Here is a 19,810-nt window from a genome sequence, read left to right on the forward strand (position 1 = left end):
AGCCCAGTTCTATAGTGCGATCTCCTCTACTGCAATAGTTCCTGATTACAATCTGTTTTTACCTCTTTAAACACTATCCAGCTCTGGTTCTCTTTAAGTGTCCACAATGCCTTCCTGAAAACTGATTTACGAGGCAGGTCATTTTAAAGCAGTTCAAATTTCCCCCATGCTTTAATTTGGGATTATGTTCTCAATGAAACATCTGGCATTAAATAAATCAGAGCTTCATAGCAAAGACAGGACAACTTACTCTCTACAATCATATAAATCATACAGTTATGCTTCAGATCACAAATATTAAAGCTGGGAGGAGCTTTGCAGGTTATCCTTTTATTTTATAAAAAAGAAACAAAGTTCAAGGTTAACACCTTGGCTAAAGCGGCAGTTATTTGGGGGCAGAAGTTGGAACCAGAACGCAAGTTTGCTGGCTACTGTCTTAGCCCATGTATACCACTTGCTCCCCATAGGTGCAGTTGTTGAATTTGATGCCGTCTTCAGGTAGGTAGAGTCAGAATTGAGTTAAATTACAGGACATTCAGCTGGTGTTGGGGAATCACCTCGTGTGGTGAAAAAACCCACACATCAGAATTGGGTACAGAGTTGGACTCTGATACCTTAGAAATCCAGCATCCCTAAGGAGGACAATTTATTTCACGATTATTCCTGAGTGCCGGTGGGATGTGTCAAGCACTGGCAATGCACCAGCTTTTGCCCTCAACGAGTTCACAGCTTTGGGGGACCTGGGCTAGTGGCAAGGCAAATGCCATGCAGCTATGATGGAAATCAATACAGGGTGCAATGGCACACTTAGAAAGATGGCCTGATCAAATGAGGGGCTGAGGGAAGCTTTCTGAGGACCAGTAGGGCTTGGGGAGGTATGGAGGCAAGAGGAAGAACATTCCAGGAAGGGGAACAGCATGGTCAAAGGCCTGGAGGGGAGAAATGATGGGAGTCTCAGGGGAATGAGAAAGTCAGTACTTTTCAGGTCCCTGGAAGCCAGAGTGGACTCCGTGGGGAGCAAGGAGCACAGAAGACAGCAAGGGCCATATCAGGAAGGCCTCCCCAACAAGCAAGGCACTTTAATTGATATGGACCCCATCTCAAAGACAAAGGGGAAATACTGAGGAGTTTAACTCAAGAGGGGTGATCAGACATGGGCTTTAGAGAGATTGGGGTATGGTAGAGAAGGAATTAGAGGGCTCAGGATTTGGGGCAGGGAGGCTATCATGGGTACCAAGGAGCATGACAGGGAAATGGTCCTGGGATGGAGACCAGCAGATGAACAAGAGAGAAGCCAGGGAGGCAGACATGTGAGGACACAGAGAGGGGATTTTGTGACAGGAGTCTCCTTTGTCTACTTTGATTTCTCACTTTCTGAATGAGTAGCCCTGAGGGGAGAGAGTTTTGCAGAAAGGCAGGCTGAGTCAGGCTGGGACCAGGAAGGATAGTCAAGTCTTCCTTCTTGGTTCTGTGATGCAGGGGACATGCTGAGTATGAAATGGCCTCAGGGTTTGCTTGTTTTGTTTGTTTTACAGTCACTAAAGCCTTCTTATTTCTGACTCTCTACCTGCCCTAAATAAGAAACCTGCTAACAGGCGAGTGATTGTGGGAGGGGGCAGCCTCTCAAAGGACAAGGTCCAAGTGAAGGAGCCTGAGTTTCCCAGGTTGAATATCCTTCAGCAGGTTGGTGGGGGAGTCTGGACCAGAACCCATGTGAACCCTCCGACTCCCAGTCTAGTCTCCTTCCACCAGGTGAAAGCCCTCTTGCCTTCTCAGCTGTGTTACTTCTTTCTCTTCCATTTGCCAACTCTGCTGTGTAGACGCCCTCTGCACAGACCTTGAACATTCAGACTATGTTATGGGTTTAATTTTGTCCATCCTAGATTCATATGTTGAAGTCCCAGCCCCCAATACCGAATATGACCTCATTTTGAAATAGGCTGCTTGCAGATGTAATGATTTAAGTTCTGATGCGGTCCTACTGGACTAGGTTGGGCCTCTAATCCAATATGTTGGATTGTAAGTGTTATAAGAAGGGGGAAATTTGGGCGCACACACAGATGCACACGCAGAGGGGTGTGACGTTAAGAAGTGCCAAAGATGGCCCGCAAACAACCAGAAGCTGAGAGAGAGGCATGGAACAGACTCTCCACCACAGCCCTCTGAAGAAACCAAGCCTGCTGACACTCTGAGTTTGGACTTCTAGCTTTCAGGACAGTGAGCGAATAAAATCTTGCCATTTGAAGCACCCCCCACCCCCACCCCCACCCCCGGTTTGTGGTATTGTGTTGTGGCAGCCCTAGTGAACAGATAGACTGCCTGAAAGGGCTCTGCACACTTCCCTGGCATTAGTATCACAGCCATCCGTGGGGTCACTGTATCCAACATGGTTGGGGTGCAGTGGGGTTGAAATTACTAGATTACCCTCGGGCTTAAAGCTAAACCCGTCAACCCTCTTCTCTCTTCTGGGCGAGCTTCTGCTCCTCCAGAGCCTACCCAAAATTGTGTTCCCTGCTGATAATGGGTAAGGGTTTCATCTCCAAAAGTATGGGTCACCAGTGGTTACAAGTAAGGTCATGTCAGTGATAATAATTTTTTTTGTTTTTTTGAGGAATAAGAAACAAGAATGTTCCCAAATTCAGAATCCGTAAATGTGCTCTATCTGCGATGTTGGCTAGTTGCTGAAGAATGCACAGATATGTGCATATAAATGTGTGTAATATGTACAAACATGTAATACATACATTTGCCTTATACAAAAATATATACACACTTACATCCTGAATTTGATCCACAGTTAACATTCTCACTGAAACTTCCCTCCAAACTATGTATCATAAAAAGATACACTGTGCTGTTTACATGCACTGTCTTGGTTTAAACCTTTTCTTGGCAAGATTCTTTGGACTTTAGGAAAATGTTAAAAGTGTATCCAGATACACATATAAAAGTACTTACCGAGGAACATTTCAATAACAGATGCCTTCATAGTGAGGACAACAATCCCCATAAAAATCAAAATGGCACCCTGGAGAGGAAGAAACAATAACACCGTCACATTTCAGCCAAGAGTTCTGAAATTGGACGCATGGAGTCAGGGGGCGGGGCGGGGAGGGCTGCCTCGTTTTGCATTGCTCCCTGGAGTCTCAGGATTCTAAGTGGCAGCTTGCTCTAAGGAGCCCACAGAGATGGCAGTGGCCAGCCTCACTGGTACCCAGAACCCATGCTGGCCACTAGCCCCTATTCTTCACAGGTTTGGTCTTAGAACCGAAGACAAAGTAACTCCATCATTTCGGGAAGATGCTCAACCAGCCTTTAAATTAGGACAAAAGCTACACTTATGATATTGAGAGAACATTTTTGGATTACAAGTAAACAATGCATTCCTCATTCAATAAATATTGATTAAATTCCCATTATATGGCTAGGTATTATTAGGGAGGAAGTGATGGAAATGGAACTAATAAAGGTTTCTTAAAAGACTTCTATTTTAAAAGAAGTGGGAAGACATGTGTAGATACAAATAACCATAACGTTAGTAAGTGTGCCAGGCTCCATAAGGGAATAGAAGAGGCGTGTGTAGACCAGTGGTTCTCAAACTTTGCTGCATATTAGTATCGTCTGCGAGTTTTAAAAGGCCCTGATGTCCGGGCTGCACCTCAGACTAATTGAATCAAAATCTCTTAAGGTGGGATCTAGCATTGTGTTTTTAAGAACTCCCCAGGTAATTTCAATGTGCTGACAAATCTGAGGACCCGTGGTTTAGAGCAAGACTTGCTAAATCTTACATGCATAGGAATTACCTGAGATTTTGTTAAAACGCAGATTCTAATCCAGTAGGTCTGGGATATTGTCAGAGATTCCCCAGGAGGCCAGGGAATTTTAGAGAAAGGAGAGATAATGACAGCCATGGGGATAAGAGAAAGCCTCCTAGAGGTGGTGGCATTTGATCAACTTTGAAAGACCAACAGTTTGGACATGCAGAAATAGGGAGAAGTGACCCCAAGGTCACTTGGGGGAGGAACAGCACTGACAGGAGCTCAGAGGTTAGCATAGTGGATATGAAGATGCTATCGATCTGTACGGGGTTTCCTCCTGCTCTTGAGGCTATGAGGAAACTCTAAAAGGTTTGTTCATACTACCATTACTCATTACGTGGAGCACATACTCTGTTGCCTCAAATCTTCACGATAAGCCAGTGTGGCAGATTTTATGATGCCTTCAGGAAAGTAAGGCTTAGAAAGGTTAAATGTCACATCCCTGGTGACCAGGGTGGTCAGTAGGACCGGAATGGAGGTGGAGTAGGTAGGAAGGATCTGCCCTGGGCACAGGCAGTGAGGAAGAACATTGTCTGAAAGAATTTAAAGGCTTAAGGTTGGTCTGCTTTTTATTACCTTTATAAGCTAGCAATTCTAAGCAATGTCAGTGATAAAGCACGCCTGTCTTCTGGGGTGCATGGCTCTCTGCCCAGTGCCATTGCTGTGTGGCCTAAATCTGGCATTCATACCCTGCACTCTGCTATCCCCAGTGGTGTTATTCTCTGGGGCAGGGAGACAGGGAAAGCCCCTGACTTGTAGCGTTTGTTGATTTCTGTGTAAAAATTCCATGGCTGATGACGAAGCCACCAAAGTAGAGAATTGGAAACACCATCTAGTACTAGCTAGGTCCAGTGCAAGCTTATACCCAATATTTAGATTCAGTACTATGCAGATTTTATTAACAAAAAGCAATTATCAAATTATGGTTGAGGTAGTAATACAAGTACCTGATGCAATTAACTTAAATAAAACTTTTTAGTATATGAAAGATTTTATTACAGACAATTAAATTAGGCAGCAAGAGTAACCTCAAACAGAACGGATTATTTTGCTAATTTCCAGCAACAATTGCAATGTGTTAAATTTCCCAATAAAAGTTGTTGACTACTGTTTACATAATAGGCAAATAACGGCTCTTAGCTTCAAAATAGAAATAAAATCATACATACAGTCAGTTTGGCAATTTGATGCTTAAGTAGCTGGGTTATGTTTGGGAAATAGGGTGATAGCAATTAAAAATTTTTTTTCGTCTTTTACTATTTTGACTCTGAGAAGCTCCGGAGCCACTTAACATGTTTTCAGGACGAAACCGTTAACTTTTTATGGAATAAGTGCAGTATATCAAGCTACCCTCCTGTACCGACCTAACCCAGCCCCACCAGTTGGCTGTTACTGTTCAGCTTTGCAGATTTTATCAGGTCACCCTTGATTTCTGCTTCTCTTTCTCCACATCTTACCTATCAGCCAAGGCTGTTGGCTCTATATTCATAATGTATCCAGAATCTGACCATGTCTTATCATCTTTACTACTGCCATCTGCTCCAGGCCATGCCTCCTGTCACCTGGTTATCGCAATCAGCCTCCTTACTGGGCTAGTTCCTTCTTCCTCTGACTCCACAATCCTCACAGCAATCAGAACTCTGAAGTGGCTCCCCATGTTATTCCGAATCAAAGCCCAAGTCTTGACAAGTGGCTTACAACCCTATGTGATTTTGCACCATTGGCCCCCCTGACCTCATTTCTCCCCATTTTCTCCCTTACTTGTTAAGCTCTGAGTACAATGGCCTCCTGGCTGTTTCTAGCACACACTTCTCATCTCATGGTCTGTTTCCTCTACCTGGATGCCCCTCCCCCAAGATCAGAACATGATTTACTGCCTCATTTCTTTCAAGTCTTTGCTTAAATGTTACCTTCTCTTGACACATCCCCTTACCACCCAACATTACCTCTGCCACCCACCACCAACTGGTACACCCTATCCTTTTCCTACTATTTTTTTTCATGTTACTATTGCCACTGACATACTTTATTTATTTTACTTGTTTAAATAAATAAACAAGTGTTCTCCACTAGAATGCAAGCTCCATGAGGGCAAGGATTTTTTACTCGATTTTTTTTTATGTGCCCAGTAAATACATGTTGGATTAATGAGTGAGTAGCTGGGGCTTTCTCCTTTCCCTGGGAAATAAAAAAAGAAAACCGACAATCTTGTGAACACACTAAAAACTAGTGAATTGTACACCTTCAAGGGTTATATTATGGCATGTGATTTATATCTCAATAAGCATTATTGATCGTCAACAAACTGAAGATGGATTGCAGAGAGAAATGCTCTCAGATCTGTGTCTTACAACTTGAGGAGACATGATGGACCTGACCTTTACGTGCTGGGACGGGTGGATAAAAACAAACAGGATTCCAGGAAACACTCTAATCCTGTAGGAGTTATCACCCAAATGCTGACTCATTCATCATGGACCAGAATCACTCTGGTCTCTTGGAATCAATGTTTTGAGGCCTCTTTCTTACCACGTCAATTTCTCTCCTTGTTTGGCCCATTCACTCATATACTGAAAGAAAGTATAAATGTGCCTTTTTGAAATGTGTGTTGAAAAACCTCTAACCCTCTCTTAGCCATTCCAGAGGCCAGAAATGAGGATGGCTGCCACCGCTGTTAAGCGGTACTTGTAGACTGTCCAGTGCCACGAAACTGTGTGGTGCACAGTAATGTTGGAGCCCTGAATCCTCATGTGCTCACCAGGGTTTGAACAAAACCCAGACAACTGGAGTTTCCAAAAGAATGTGTTACTGATTCATGAATTTATGGATTGCGCCATGAGATGGAATATGGAGTCCTGAACATGAAGTTCTAGTGAGGCAAATGAAGCCTGATTGTGAAATAAAAATACACACTAACGTAAGTGGAGTAGCCAGCCAACTTAATTAGACCTCTCGTTGCCTGGATTTAGAAAAGAGCGAGTTGGTAATAAATAATAACATCACCTTATATGTATATGGTTCTTTGGGTTTTTTTCCTCCAATTTAAAAATTGTGCTAAAATGCACAAATGTAAAATTTACTATCTTAACCGTTTTGTAAGAGGTTAATGTTGACACATTAATAACGTACAATCATCACCGCCATCGATTTCCAGAACTCTTTTTGTCTTGTAAAACTGAAATTCTACGCCCATTAAAGAAAACCCCCCCATTTCCCCCTACTCCCAAGTCCCTGGCAACCAGCATTCTGCCTCAAGGATTTTGACTAAGTACTTCATTTAAGTGAATCATACGGTATTTGTCTTTTTGTGACCGGCCCATTTCAAATAGTATGATGTTTTCAGGGTTCATCCACGTTGTAGCCTGTCTCAGAATTTCTTTCTTTTTGGTGCTGGGTGATACTGCATTGTATGTATAAACCACATTTTACTTATCCTTTCACCAGTTCATGAACTCTTGGGTTGCTTCTACACTTTGGTTATCGTGAAAAATGCTGCCGTGATCGTGGATGTACAAGTATCTCTTAGACACCCTGCTTTCAGTTCTTTTGTTTATACCTCAAAGGGAAATCACTGGATCATATGGTAGTTTTATGTTCTTGTGTTTTGAGGAGCCACCATACTGTTTTTGGAATGGCTGCACCATTTTACGTGGCCATTAACAGCGCTCAAGGGGTCTAGCATCTGCATGTTGTCACCAACCTTGTTATTTTCAGTTTCTTTCGATGGTACTCATTCTAATGGGTGTGAAGTGGCATCTTGTCACAGCTTTGATTTGTGTTTCCCTAACGGTTAGGGATGTTGACCAACTGTTTGTGTGCTTGTTGGCCACTTGGAGATCTTCTGTGAAGAAATGTCTATTCAAGTCCTTTGCCTGGTTTTTTAGCAGGTTGTTTTCTTGTTGAATTCTTGGAGTCACGTATACTTTCTGGATATTAATCTCTTATCAGCTATGATTTGCAAATATTTTATCCCATTTTTTTGTACTTTGTTGACAGTGCCTTTGATGCACAAGATTTTTAAATATTCATGAAGACTAATTTGTCTATTTTTCTTTTGTTGTCTGTGCCTTTGGGTGTCATATCCAAGAAATCATTGCCAAATCCAATGTCATGCAGCTTTTGTCGTATGTTTTCCCCTAAGAGTTTTATAGTTTTAGGTCTTACATTTAGATCTTTGGTCCATTCGAGTTAAATTTTGTTTATGGTGTTAGGTGAGGGTACAGCTTTGTTCTCTTGCATGTGGATATGCTCTTCTCCCAGCACCATTTGTTTAAGAGTCTGTCTTTTCCCTATTGAATGGTCTTGGCACCGTGGTCAAAAATGATTTGACCATATATGTAAGGGTTCATTTCTGGGCACTCTATTCTGTTCCATGTATGTTTCTGTCGATGTATGTTTCTCTGCCAATTCCACACTATTTTGATTACTATAGCTTTGTAGTAATTTGTTTTTTTACTTTTAGATCAGGAACTGTGTGTCCTCCAGCTCTCCTCTTCTTTTTCAAGATTGTTTTGGCTATTTGGTGTCCCTTGAGATTTCACATAAATTTTTGGATGCGTTTTTCAATTTCTGCAAAGAACATCATTAGAATTTTGATAGGTATTGTATTGAATCTATAGATTGCTTTAGGTAGTATTGAGATCTTTTTAAAAATAGACTTTATTTTACTTATTTATTTTTGAGAGAGAGAGAGAGAGAGAGAGAGCGAGCGAGCGAGCATGCAAATGCCTGCAAGTGGGGGAGGGGCAAAGAGGGAAAGAGAGAATCTTAAGCAGGCTCCACCATGAGATCGTGACCTGAGCCGAAATCAAGTGTCTGACTTTTAACTGACTGAGCCACCCGGGTGCCCTGGTATTGACATCGTAAAAGTATTAAGTCTTCCAGAGGCACCTGGGTGGCTCAGTCGGTTGAGCATCTGACTCTTGATTTCGGCTCAGGTAATGACCCAGGGTCATGGGATCCAGCTATGTATCAGCCTCTGTGCTAAGTGTGCAGTCTCCTTGGGATTCTCTCTGTCTCTCTGTCTCTCTGTCTCTCTGTCTCTCTCTCTCTCTCTCTATATATATATGTGTGTGTGTGTGTGTGTGTGTGTGTGTGTATTATATATAATATATATATAATAAAATGAAAAAAATACTAAGTCTTCCAGTTTATCAATATGGAATACGTTTCTACTTATTTATGCCTCCTTCAGTTTCTTTCAGCAATATTCTGTAGTTTTCATTGTATAAGTCTTTAGCCTCCTTGATTAAATTAATTCCTAAGTATTTTATTCTTTTTGATGCTATTGTAAATGGAATTGTTTTCTTAATTTCCTCTTTAGACTGTACGTTCTTCATGTATAAAGATGCAAGTGATTTTTGCCTGTTGACGTTGTATCCTATTTGGCTGAATTCATTTATTCATTCTAACAATTTGGTTGTGTAATCTTTAGGATTTTCTACGTATAAGAGCATACCATCTGCAAACAGATAATTTTACTTCTTCCTTCCATTTTAGATGAATTTTATTTACCTCCCTTGCCTAATTCCTCTGGCTAGAACTTCCAGTGCTATGTTGAATAGAAGTGGTAAAAACAGATGGGCATCCTTGTCTTGTTCCTGACCCTAAGGAGAAACTTTCAGTCTTTCACCATTGAGCAGGAGGTTTGCTGTAAGATTTCATATATGGTTTTTATTATGTTCAGGTAGTTTCCTTCCATTCCTAGTTTGCTGAGTATTTTTTATCATGAAAGGGTGCTAAATTTTGCCAAATGATTTTTCTGCATCACTTGAGATGATGTTTGTTTTTTCCTCCCTTTATTCTATTAACATGGTATATTACATTAGTCGATTTTTGCATGTTCAACCATTTTTCCATTCCAGGAGTAAATCCCACTTGGTCATGTTGTATAATTACTTTTAATCTGCTTCTGAGTTCAATTTCCTAATATTCTGTGGAAGAGTTTTGCATCCACATTTATACGGGATATTGTATTGTTAGGCGACACTGTAGTTTTCTTTTCCTGTGGTGCCTTTGTCTAATCTGGGCTCTGGGTAACGCTGGCCTTGCAGGATGATTTAAGAAGCATTCCCTTATCTTTAGTTTTTGGGAAAAGTTTGAGAAGGTTTGGTATTGGTTCTTCTTTAAATGTTTGGTGGAATTCACCAGAGAAGCCATCAGACCCAGGGCTTTTTGTTGTCAGGCGATTTTTGATTACTGATTAAATCTCTATACTAGTTACAGGTCTATTCAGATTTACTATTTCTTCATAGTCTTGGTAGGCTTTGCGTGTCTAGAATTTGTCCACGTCAGCTAGGTTATCCAATTTGTTGGCATACAATTGTCCATAGAACTTTCCTATATATTTTTTTATTTCAATAACATTGATTACCTCAGAGAAAGAAAACCCGGTAAGTGGTGATGAGAGACAGAAGTGAGTGTGACAGTTTTGTTCTGTTGAAATCCTTACTCTGTGCCCCTATGTAAATAAGTCAGAAATTAGTGAAACAGGCTGTTTGGAAGATTGAACATAGATAACATCGATATTTAACGAGAAGCTGCAGTCATCTCCCAACCCATTCCTTGCTCTCTGCATTCTGCTCTGGGTCATCCTTCCCCCCAGCTGGGGAGGATCAGCTTCCTGAAGCATGGGTCCGAGTGTACATTCAGCCTCTCAGAATCCTCCTTCACAGTCCACTCATCCTCTCTGGAATAAAAGCCTGGCTTCCTCAGTGAGGGATTTCAAGCCATCACACTGCAGTTCTTGTCCGTAACCCTCTCCTCCGACCCCAGCACACCTGGGAGTCAGAGGAGGGTTTTTCTCTACACGCGACACCTCAGCATCTCGTCCCGTGAGCTTACTATTCCTCTGTCTGGATTAGCTCCTCATCGGCCTTACACAAGCCTCTCCATCTCTCAAGGTTCAGCTCATGGGCCACCTCTTTCTTGTAAATCTTTGTGACCTCCTCAAGTCAAGATTCCTCTTCATTCGTGCATCCATTCAATCATCCAAAAAAATTGTGTGCTCCATGCTAGGCGGAGAGGAGCGAGATGCAGGTCCCATCATCAAGTTGCCTAGGGTCTTCTAGAAGGAGACTGATGTGCCCTCACCATAACTAACACAGACTGAGCACATACTAAGTGTCAATAATGGCTCATTTAATCTTTGCAACAACCCCATGAGGTGGGGGCTCCTTCCTGCCTTAATTGTAGAGGTCCTCTGCCCAAGGTCACAAGGCTGCGGCGGAAGAAGAGCTGGAATTCACAGCAGGCATTCTGAGCCCAGAGCCCTGCATTGGCAAATCACTGTTTTGTAATAAGCATGCTTCCTTCATCTGTTCTGATGTAATTGCTCTGAGTTGGTATCAGTATTGTTTTAAAGCTCCCCCGGTGACTCCCCTGTGCAGCCAGAAGTGAGAATCTCTGCTGTCAAGGATACGGTGATGGCAAAAAGTGTGGATGGTCACATAGGCCTGGGGCATGGGGATTGGAAGGGGCTTGAACTCGTTTAACTGGCAGGCCGGAACACAATGCGTGAGGAGGGGAGGACAGGACACAGGGGACTGAGTAGCTTCAGGAACTGGGAGCTGCTCTGAGAGGCTGGGCGAGAGATCAGACTGTTAGAGAGGAAAGAAGGGGCCATGTTGGCCTTGAATGTCATGCCTAAAGAATGTGCAATTGATCCTTTAGGCAATAGGGAGACATGGAAGACTTAAAAATTATTTTTGCATTCATCATTTTTAATAAGCCCCCTAGAGGCTTACTGGAGCCCCTCACTTGCAGAAAATCTGCCCTAGTGGGCGTGTAAGATTTATGCAGTGCTGGTGTTTGTCTAATCTATGATGCTACAAGGGGGAGCACCTAACAGTACTCTTTGTCCACAAGGCAGAAAGAGCCAGTGTCCATCTGGAAACGCTTAATAGTTATGAGAGGCTTGTGCTGTATTTCCAAAATGCCAAAAATCCCCCGAGGGCAGACATCTCTGAATGGGGAGAGGCTACATGTGCAGCCTTTTGCTTTCCCCATCTCTGCCTGATGTAAAGCCTCAGCTGTTTGTCAGTGGATGTGGGTTGATCTAGTGAGGTTGGAAGAAGGAAGACTGGTCCTAGGAGGGGTCTTTTCAATGTGGAGGTGGCCTCGATCTGCATATAAACCTTTACATAGATCCTGTTCCTCTGGGCTGGGCCTGAAACACTGCATTTCCTGTTGCCATGACACCAGCAGTCACTATTACAATCCCCCAGGATTCTGTGAAGGAGAGGGAGAGGGAGGGAGGGAGGGAGAGAACACAGGAGCGAGCCAGAAAGCATGGTAGTTTTTCTCCCTTTCCTTATTTTCCTTCTCTTTCCAATCCCTTCTTCTATCTTAAAGAAATACCAACAGAAAAGTACAAGCCAAATAGGCAAGGGAGGCAGGGGAGAGTTTCCCTTTTCTCCATGTTGGCTGCTAAGAATATACCAGGCTACTTGAAGATGTGCTCTGAGGCAGGCTTTGCGGACAGGACGCTGAGGGTTGCCTAAGCAGAGCGACTTCTTCTCCACTTCCTCTTTCCTAACACAACCCCAATTTGATAAAAAGAATAAATGCACACAGATGACTTAGAGGAAGCTGCTCTATCCCTGCTCCTGGGGTGGATCCTGATTCCAAGTCTAAGCCAAGGATTGTTATATATACTTTCTCCCCCTTGCTGGCGATTGCTTCAGAACCCCAGCCTTGAGCCTATCAACACGGGGCCCCCTCCAAGCGATAGCGCCTAGTTCAAGGGCGGGCTGTGTCCTGAGTTGTGTCAGACACACAGAATGGAAAGACTTAAGTCTGTGTTTTTCAGGGAGAGAGGTTGCCTCCCTTGTTGGTCTGCTGGCAGCCATCTTGTGACCACGAGACAAGTCAATGTGAGGAAAAAGTCAACACAAAAAAGGAGGAGGACAGCCAAGTGAATCACAGAGAAATGGAGCTGGAACTCTGTCTTGTGCCTGGAGGTGGGGCCCACCTCTGGACCACCTGACAAGTGAGATAATGTGTTTCCTTTTCGGTTGGGCTTGTAGCTGAGAAATGATTCCCGATTCTTTCCTAACTCAAAGTACCTGTCTTTGTAACTACAGAAGACTGTAACAATGGCAGAGTCTGTAAGAAGCTTTCTCAACAAATCTCTCATCTGAATCACCTAAGAACCTCTTGGTGTAGAATGGCCATTATTATCCCTATAATTCAGAGCAGTGAAGTGGCTTGTCTAAGGCCAGGTCTCTATTTTAGTCCCATGCTCTTTTGACTATATCAAACCTCTCACGTAACTGTTACTGTAAATAAATCCCATGATTTATTATATATTATTATAAAATAAAAACTCCACTCATTTGTATAGTTCTTTGCACATTTAAATGCCTGGTTACATCTAGAGCTTTAATCTCAAAAGACCCCTGAAATGAATGTCTCAGATGTTACAGTCAGACACAGAAATAATACATGCTAAAATTAAGTGATGCAGCTGGTCTGGCAGGAAAAGATAACCTATGCCAATCAAGATCCCCCTTGGGATTTGGAGTTGGGACCCTGAATAAGATATAGAGATGAAGGACAAAGAGAGGAGAAGAGAAAGCCTATGGCCCCGAGAGAAGCAGGGGGAGAAGACACCTTGGTTTCTGGCCACTTTCCAGTTCCCATTTCCAGTGTGATGGAGGTCCAGCTGGACTGGGTCTCCTGCTCATGACATAGATGTTTCTGGGCCCTTTTACTCCAGCCAGTTGGAGTTGGTTTCTATTCCTTGAAGCTTTGCTTCGAACCTCCCCTTCTTTAGTTTGTTTATTTACTTTGAGAGAGGGAGAGAAAGAGGTGGGGAGGGGCACAGAGAGAGAGAGAGAGAGAGAGAGAGAGAGAGAGAGAGACCCTAGGCAGGCTCTACGCTGTCAGCACAGAGCCTGATGCAGGGCTCCATCTCCCAAACTGTGAAATCATGACCTGAGCCGAAATCTGGAGTTGGATGCTTAGCCAGCTGAGCCACCTAGGTGCCCCCAAACCCTTTTCATCTCGTTTTAGTTATCTCTTTCCCTGACATGATTAGTAGTAAAAAATGAAAACATTTAAGATGAAAAGGGCCCTGGTGCCAGTCTTGTGGTAGCCTCAAGCAGGGGTTCGAGAGGCTATATCCCAGTCTGGAGGGAGGCTCTGGGAACAAGTGTGACAAAGAATCTCACAAGCTGTGGCAGCACCTGAGGAGGAAGAACACAGCCTGCACACCTGGGGTGCTCTGGGAGTGGGTGACCTTGAGCTGATGCTGTGAGAATGTCACCGTGGAGTTTCCAATATGTTTAAGACCATGGTTCACGGGGCACCTGGGTGGCTCAGTCAGTTAAGCGTTGGCTCAGGTCATGATCTCAAGGCTCATGAGCTTGAGCCCCACGTCGGGCTCTGTGCTGACAGCTTGGAGCCTGGAGCCTGCTTCGGATCTGTGTCTCCCTCTCTCTATCTCTCTCTCTATCCCTCCCCTGGTCATGTTCTGTCTCTCTCTCTCCTTCAAAAATAAATAAATATTAAAAAAAAAAAAAAAGACCATGGTTCACAACCAAGAGGATTTTGCCCCCTCCCCAAAAAGGTATGGTAGTGTTTGAAGACATTTTTGGTTGTCACAGCTTGGGGTGGGGCCTCTGCTTCTAGTGGGTAGACGGGTGGGGGCGAGGGATGCTGCTGAATGCCCTCTAGCACATGGGACAGCCTCACAACTGTGAATTATCCAGCCTGACATACCAGTAGTGCCAGGGTTGAGCAACTGTGATTTCTGAGATTTTTTTTCCCAGTGTGTTTGTAAGAGGGTTATGTTTACTGATGTTCCAGTCTAGGAATTTTCCATAAATATTATAGGTAAATATTTTTTATAACCAAGGTGTGGACAACTCAGGCTCACTTTCCCCAGGACCGCTTTTGATCACCACGTACAGTCAGGTCAAATCCCGAAGCAGAGAGATTTACTGGTGGACAGTGGGGGACTAGAGAGGTCATCCCTGTGTTCGATGATGGAGATAGGCCTCTGCCATTAGGCTCATTGATCCATGTGGCATGTTTCTGCGTGTCAGAAAAGCAAAAAGGGAAAGCCTTTTTTGGTGTGCGTGTTTCGGACCATCATTTTGTACCTCGTTAAGAACCTGACATATGGTAATGCTTACCACATCCACAAAGGCTTCGACCAATAGTGATTTCTAGTAAGGTTGCAAACAGTAATTACGTTTCTAAAGTGGTAGTTTAGATCTTCTATTGCCAGTAGGAAAAAAATACTAGTTTGCAGGCATGCCCCCAAATGAGCTCTAAAGAACTCCTTCCAAGAGTTATTTATCTTCCGTAATGGAAGGGCAGTAAATCTGGGGGAAGGGCTGAGGACCTCAGTAAAAGGCGAGGTGGACCATGACCGCTCCTTTCAGTTACTCTGGCAACTGTGTGCGGTTAAAAGATTCTCATGGAGCTTTGGAAGATGAGCTTCTCTCATCAGAAGCTTCTTTACTTAATGTGTTTGACACTGTGGATTAGCGCTGCCTCCTCCCAGTGGGTTTTCTCCTTTGGGCTCTGAGGTTTGTGGTTGCCAAGGGCTGTCCACTGTGAATGTGGAGCTGTGTGCTTGGATCCGTCCAGCTGTGATCCCCGGAGCCTCGACTGGCCTGAACACTCTGTGCTTTTTGGTCTGCCTTCAATTCTGAGGCACAGAAAAACATTTTCAGGTCTTGCCTAGCCTCCCAGCTGGGGTAGGAAGGAAGATGAGGGAGATTCTGTAAGATCCATAGCATCTTCCCGTTGGCCTCCTGGTAACGTGTGGGTTCCTCTCAGATGAACAGGGTCCTGGGTCTTCCCATGCTGCAGAGAGGCAAGCACGGGGCTGTGGGTTAAAGCGCATTCTTGAATCCCAGCAACCAGGGGCTCCTTGAGGTGGGGGGAAGGCAGGTCGTGGAGGAGGGCAGTCACTGCGGCTGAGCATTTGAGGTGATGGAGGCTTAAGTCCCAGACATCGGCGGAACCAGCAGAAGGAGGCATTCTGAAGCAGGAGACCCAGGTCTCCAAAGCCATGTGGCGTCCCGCTCCAGGGGCCCTCTCCAAACCATTCTCAGCTCTGATGGAGCCTTCCAACCGTCCTTCGTGTCCATCCCGACAATTTTGGCCCAGCTGTCTAGTGCCCTGTTACATGAGATGGGATTCATTTCTTTTTTGTTCTTCATGGGACGTTTTCGAACCTGAGAGCCCACTGGGATCATAACAACTTCATTTGTTGAATCCCTACCGAATGCTCCACACCGCACACATACCATCTTCTTTAATTATCGTGGCGGTCCTACGAGGTAACTCCTACTATGCCCACTCTTTAGAGTAGGAAATTGAGGTCTAGAGAATTTAGGGAGCTGTCCAAGGTTGGAATGAATGTGTGGCAGCACCAGAATTCTGCCCCAGGCCTCACTTTATCCCTGCTTACTGCCTCATTCTACCCCTGCAGGAGGGTTTCATGTTCCTCTTCACCTTGACACGTATGTCCCAGGTTTTTTGAAATATTCTGTTGACAGTAGTTAAGATGCACACTGTAAAATGCATACGTTGTGTAATAACATTGTCTTGGTTGTGAGGTCAAGGGATTTTGTTTTTTTTTTTTTTTTTTTTTTGAGTCCTATCTGGGCCTGAACTCACACAGAGCTTTCTCTCTCTCACAAACGCTATTTAGGGTAAAGTGATGCACCAGGCATATTTTTAAGTTTAACCAGGCATAACACACCCATCTAAATAAACATTTGAGTGTATTGTAATTGACTGTGTAATGAGATGTTAAAATCGGATGACCCTTTGTCTTAGCTTCAGCGGAGACTGGAGACTACATGAGAACTCATTGCATGTTCCAAAGTGGTCTCCCTGACGGTCCTCTTCCTGCCGTCTGAAGTGATGGGGGTGGGGACACGCCCTGCTCCCCTCCTGCATCTGGAGAGGGGGAGGGGGGAGGAAATGCCAATAACTTTTCCTACAGCCGTTCCTGCTCTCTGGTCTCCAGCTTCCCACTCGGCTCCTATAACTCTGGTAGTAGTCTGGAGGGAGGCAGTCGGCCACACATCCCGGCTCTTGGTCACCTCCTTTGGAAGTCCATCTTGGATGTCCTGTAGCCCCATTTAAAATGACCGACTGGTCTTGGGGGTGCAGTGGACGGGTGTCTGGCTCATGACTGAGACATCTACATCTACCGGAGAGAGAATAGCTTGTGGCAAAGCAGACCCTGTGCAAGAGTCAGCCTGGGGTCACTTCAGGTCCTGCCCAAGCCAGGTGCACAGAGGGTTGAGGAGGCCACAGTGGAAATCATAGGCGATAGACTGCCGGTTTTTCAGAGGCTGAGCAAGGAGCTGTAACACAATCCCCTCCCCCGCCCGCCCCTGGCCAGAGCAGATCCGTATGCAGTGGCATCTGGGGAACCACGGCTGAGGCGTTCCCAACAAACTGGTAGCATCTCCCAAGAACCCACAGAAGTGCCCCATGCAAACAAGAAACACCTGCACATGCCTGCCAAACCCAAGGAACCCGGATGTCAACTTACAACAGAATCCGCTGTAAGGCCTTTCTGTCCTCTTACCTTTCCTCTCTGTACCCACTTCAACTCTGGATCTGAAGGTACTGTCATTGGCAGCTAAGTGGAAGGTGGGTAGAGGCACAAGGCAGAGAAAGAGAGAATCTGGTCATGCCTCCTTCTCTGTTGCAGCAGTTAGGCCTGGGGTGAGGGTGAAACTTTAAACTTAAGCAGTACTTAGTATTACATCCGTATTAATGACTAAACTGATTGTCTGGAGGTGTAGCGTGGGTAAGATCTTTTTAAAAATTCTTCATGTGGCCTGAGATATTAAGGGACCTACTCTGATTTCATCCAGGGCAGAGGCAAGAACTGCGGCAGAGTATGTGAATCGGCGGAGGGGTGGGGTGGGGGGGGTGCACCTAGGGGAGCTTGAGAAGCATTAGGATAGTGCCCTCCATTCTGCTTGTCCAAATGCCACGACATTACTTTTCCCCCTCACTCTTCGGCTCCAGACCGTGTGGTCCTTGCAGGCATGGTGCTACCTCCGGGCCTTTGCTTTGCTCTTTTCTCTGCCTGGAATGTTCTTCCTCCAAGTGTCCACATAGATTGCTCCCTGGTTTTCTTCACCTCTCTCTCTGTTTAAATGTCCCTTTATCAGACATTTTATCTAACCATGCAATGCACATCGTCATCCACATCTCACTGCTCTGTCCAGTCCCCTTATTATACATTCTTAGGTTTTCCACAGCCCATAATACCACCAGACCTCTCATGTGGATCTGTTTATTGTGTGCTCCCCAGAGCAAGCTCTAGGAGAACAGAGACTATTTTCTTCACTCTTCTTCCCAAATGCATAAAATTATGGATAGCACATGATTGTGGCCCAATAAATATTTGTTGTTTCTGTTGTTCAGTGTTATCTCTGCTTCCCCAAATTCCTTTTACCTTTCGGACTGTAGATTCGTTCACTCTATTATACAAGCAAAGCCAGTCTGGGCAAGCTGACTCACACCTTTACCTCCAAAGCCTGTTTTCTCTGTCTGGGACACAAAGGAACCCGGAGGAGGGAATTCACTTAGCATTGAGATGCCAGTGACCTGATCTCTTGGAAACGATACATTGGGTTCCCCTGAAGGAATAGTTTCTCTCTCTCTCTCTCTCTTTTTCTTTTTAAATCTGAGAAGAAAGAATGCAGAATGAGTCCCTTCTCACTATAGCCCGAAGGGTGGTTTTTATGAATTTTTACCACATGTCCACACAAAACTTTAGCCTTTCTCTCACTGAAGGAAAGAATGTGAGAAATTTTTACTAGAGTCTTGTCCGTGTAGAGACCCTTATCAGGGAAAGTGATTTTCTGAAGTGGCCTGAGTCATTAGGAAATAGGTTTCTTTCTCTGACTCGCAGCTAACTTAGCCCTCGAGCGAAGATAAAGGACTCCTTTTGGGGACTGGCTACTCACAGGGCTTGATAATGAGGTCTGCTCCTTGGCCTTCCCCCTGAGAATCAGGTCTTCCCAGCACACCTGACAAGTGTTCTTAAATCAGGAGCTCATCTAAGAATGACAGAAATAAAAACCTCCCTTCCTGACAGAGCTTCTCCGGTGAGATCCTTACGTCTGCTCCCCTCCATCATTATTACCTCTGTGTCTACACTTGCAGGAAGGAATTTTCTCTGCAATTTCTCTGAAATTTAGTTGGCTTGAAAATGATGTTTTCAGGGATGGCAAAGATTAATTTGGTGCAGTGACAGGGAAACCAGGGCCCTGTGTACTTGCTGCCTGGAGGATTAAGAATGTGAGCTTTGGAAATAGACCGCGTGGGTTTGAGGTTGAGCTCTATCACTTACTAGCCGTGTGACCTCGGACAAGTTACTTAACTTCTCAGTGCCTCAGTTTTCTCATCTGCAGAATAGGAATAGTAACAACCTACCACATATGGTTGTTGTTAGGATTAAATGAGTGAATATAGGAGGAGGGCTTAGAACAGTGTCTGGGCACATAAGAATAGCTGTGTAGGTGTCGGCAAATATTATTTTTGTTCAGTGGTGGTCAATCGTGATTATCGTCATTATCCTCATTGTTTTATCTCCATCCTCTTGCAAATGGGGCCTATTTATTTATTTATTTATTTATTTATTTTACATCTAAGTTAGCATATAGTGCAACAATGATTCAGGAGTAGATTCCTTAATTCCCCTTACCCATTTAGCCCATCCCCTCTCCCACAACTGCTCCAGCAACCCTCTGTTTGTTCTCCATATTTAAGAGTCTCTTAGGTTTTGTCCCCCTCCCTGTTTTTATATTATTTTTGCTTCCCTTCCCTTATGTTCATCTGTTTTGTCTCTTAAAGTCCTCATATGAGTGAAGTCATGTGATTTTTGTCTTTCTCTGACTAATTTCACTTAGCATAATACCCTCCAGTTCCGTCCACGTAGTTGCAAATGGCAAGATTTCATTCTTTTTGATTGCCGAGTAATACGCCATTGTATATATACA

At 44.2% G+C, this 19,810-nt stretch overlaps 1 protein-coding gene across 2 annotated transcripts in view; it reads right to left on the reverse strand.

The window, feature by feature from the left end:
* VIT (vitrin) overlaps nt 1–19,810 on the reverse strand; it is a 105,743-nt gene that overhangs the window by 79,801 nt on the left and 6,132 nt on the right. For both annotated transcript variants that reach the window (XM_030311316.2, XM_032592699.1), the window contains exon 2: nt 2,959–3,028. In XM_030311316.2, coding sequence (XP_030167176.1) covers nt 2,959–3,010 — 52 coding nt within the window. In that variant the 5' untranslated portion in view covers nt 3,011–3,028. The remainder of the gene's footprint in view (nt 1–2,958; nt 3,029–19,810) is intronic.

This window comes from Lynx canadensis, chromosome A3 (genome assembly GCF_007474595.2).
Source record: "Lynx canadensis isolate LIC74 chromosome A3, mLynCan4.pri.v2, whole genome shotgun sequence".
Classification (NCBI taxonomy): domain Eukaryota; kingdom Metazoa; phylum Chordata; class Mammalia; order Carnivora; family Felidae; genus Lynx; species Lynx canadensis.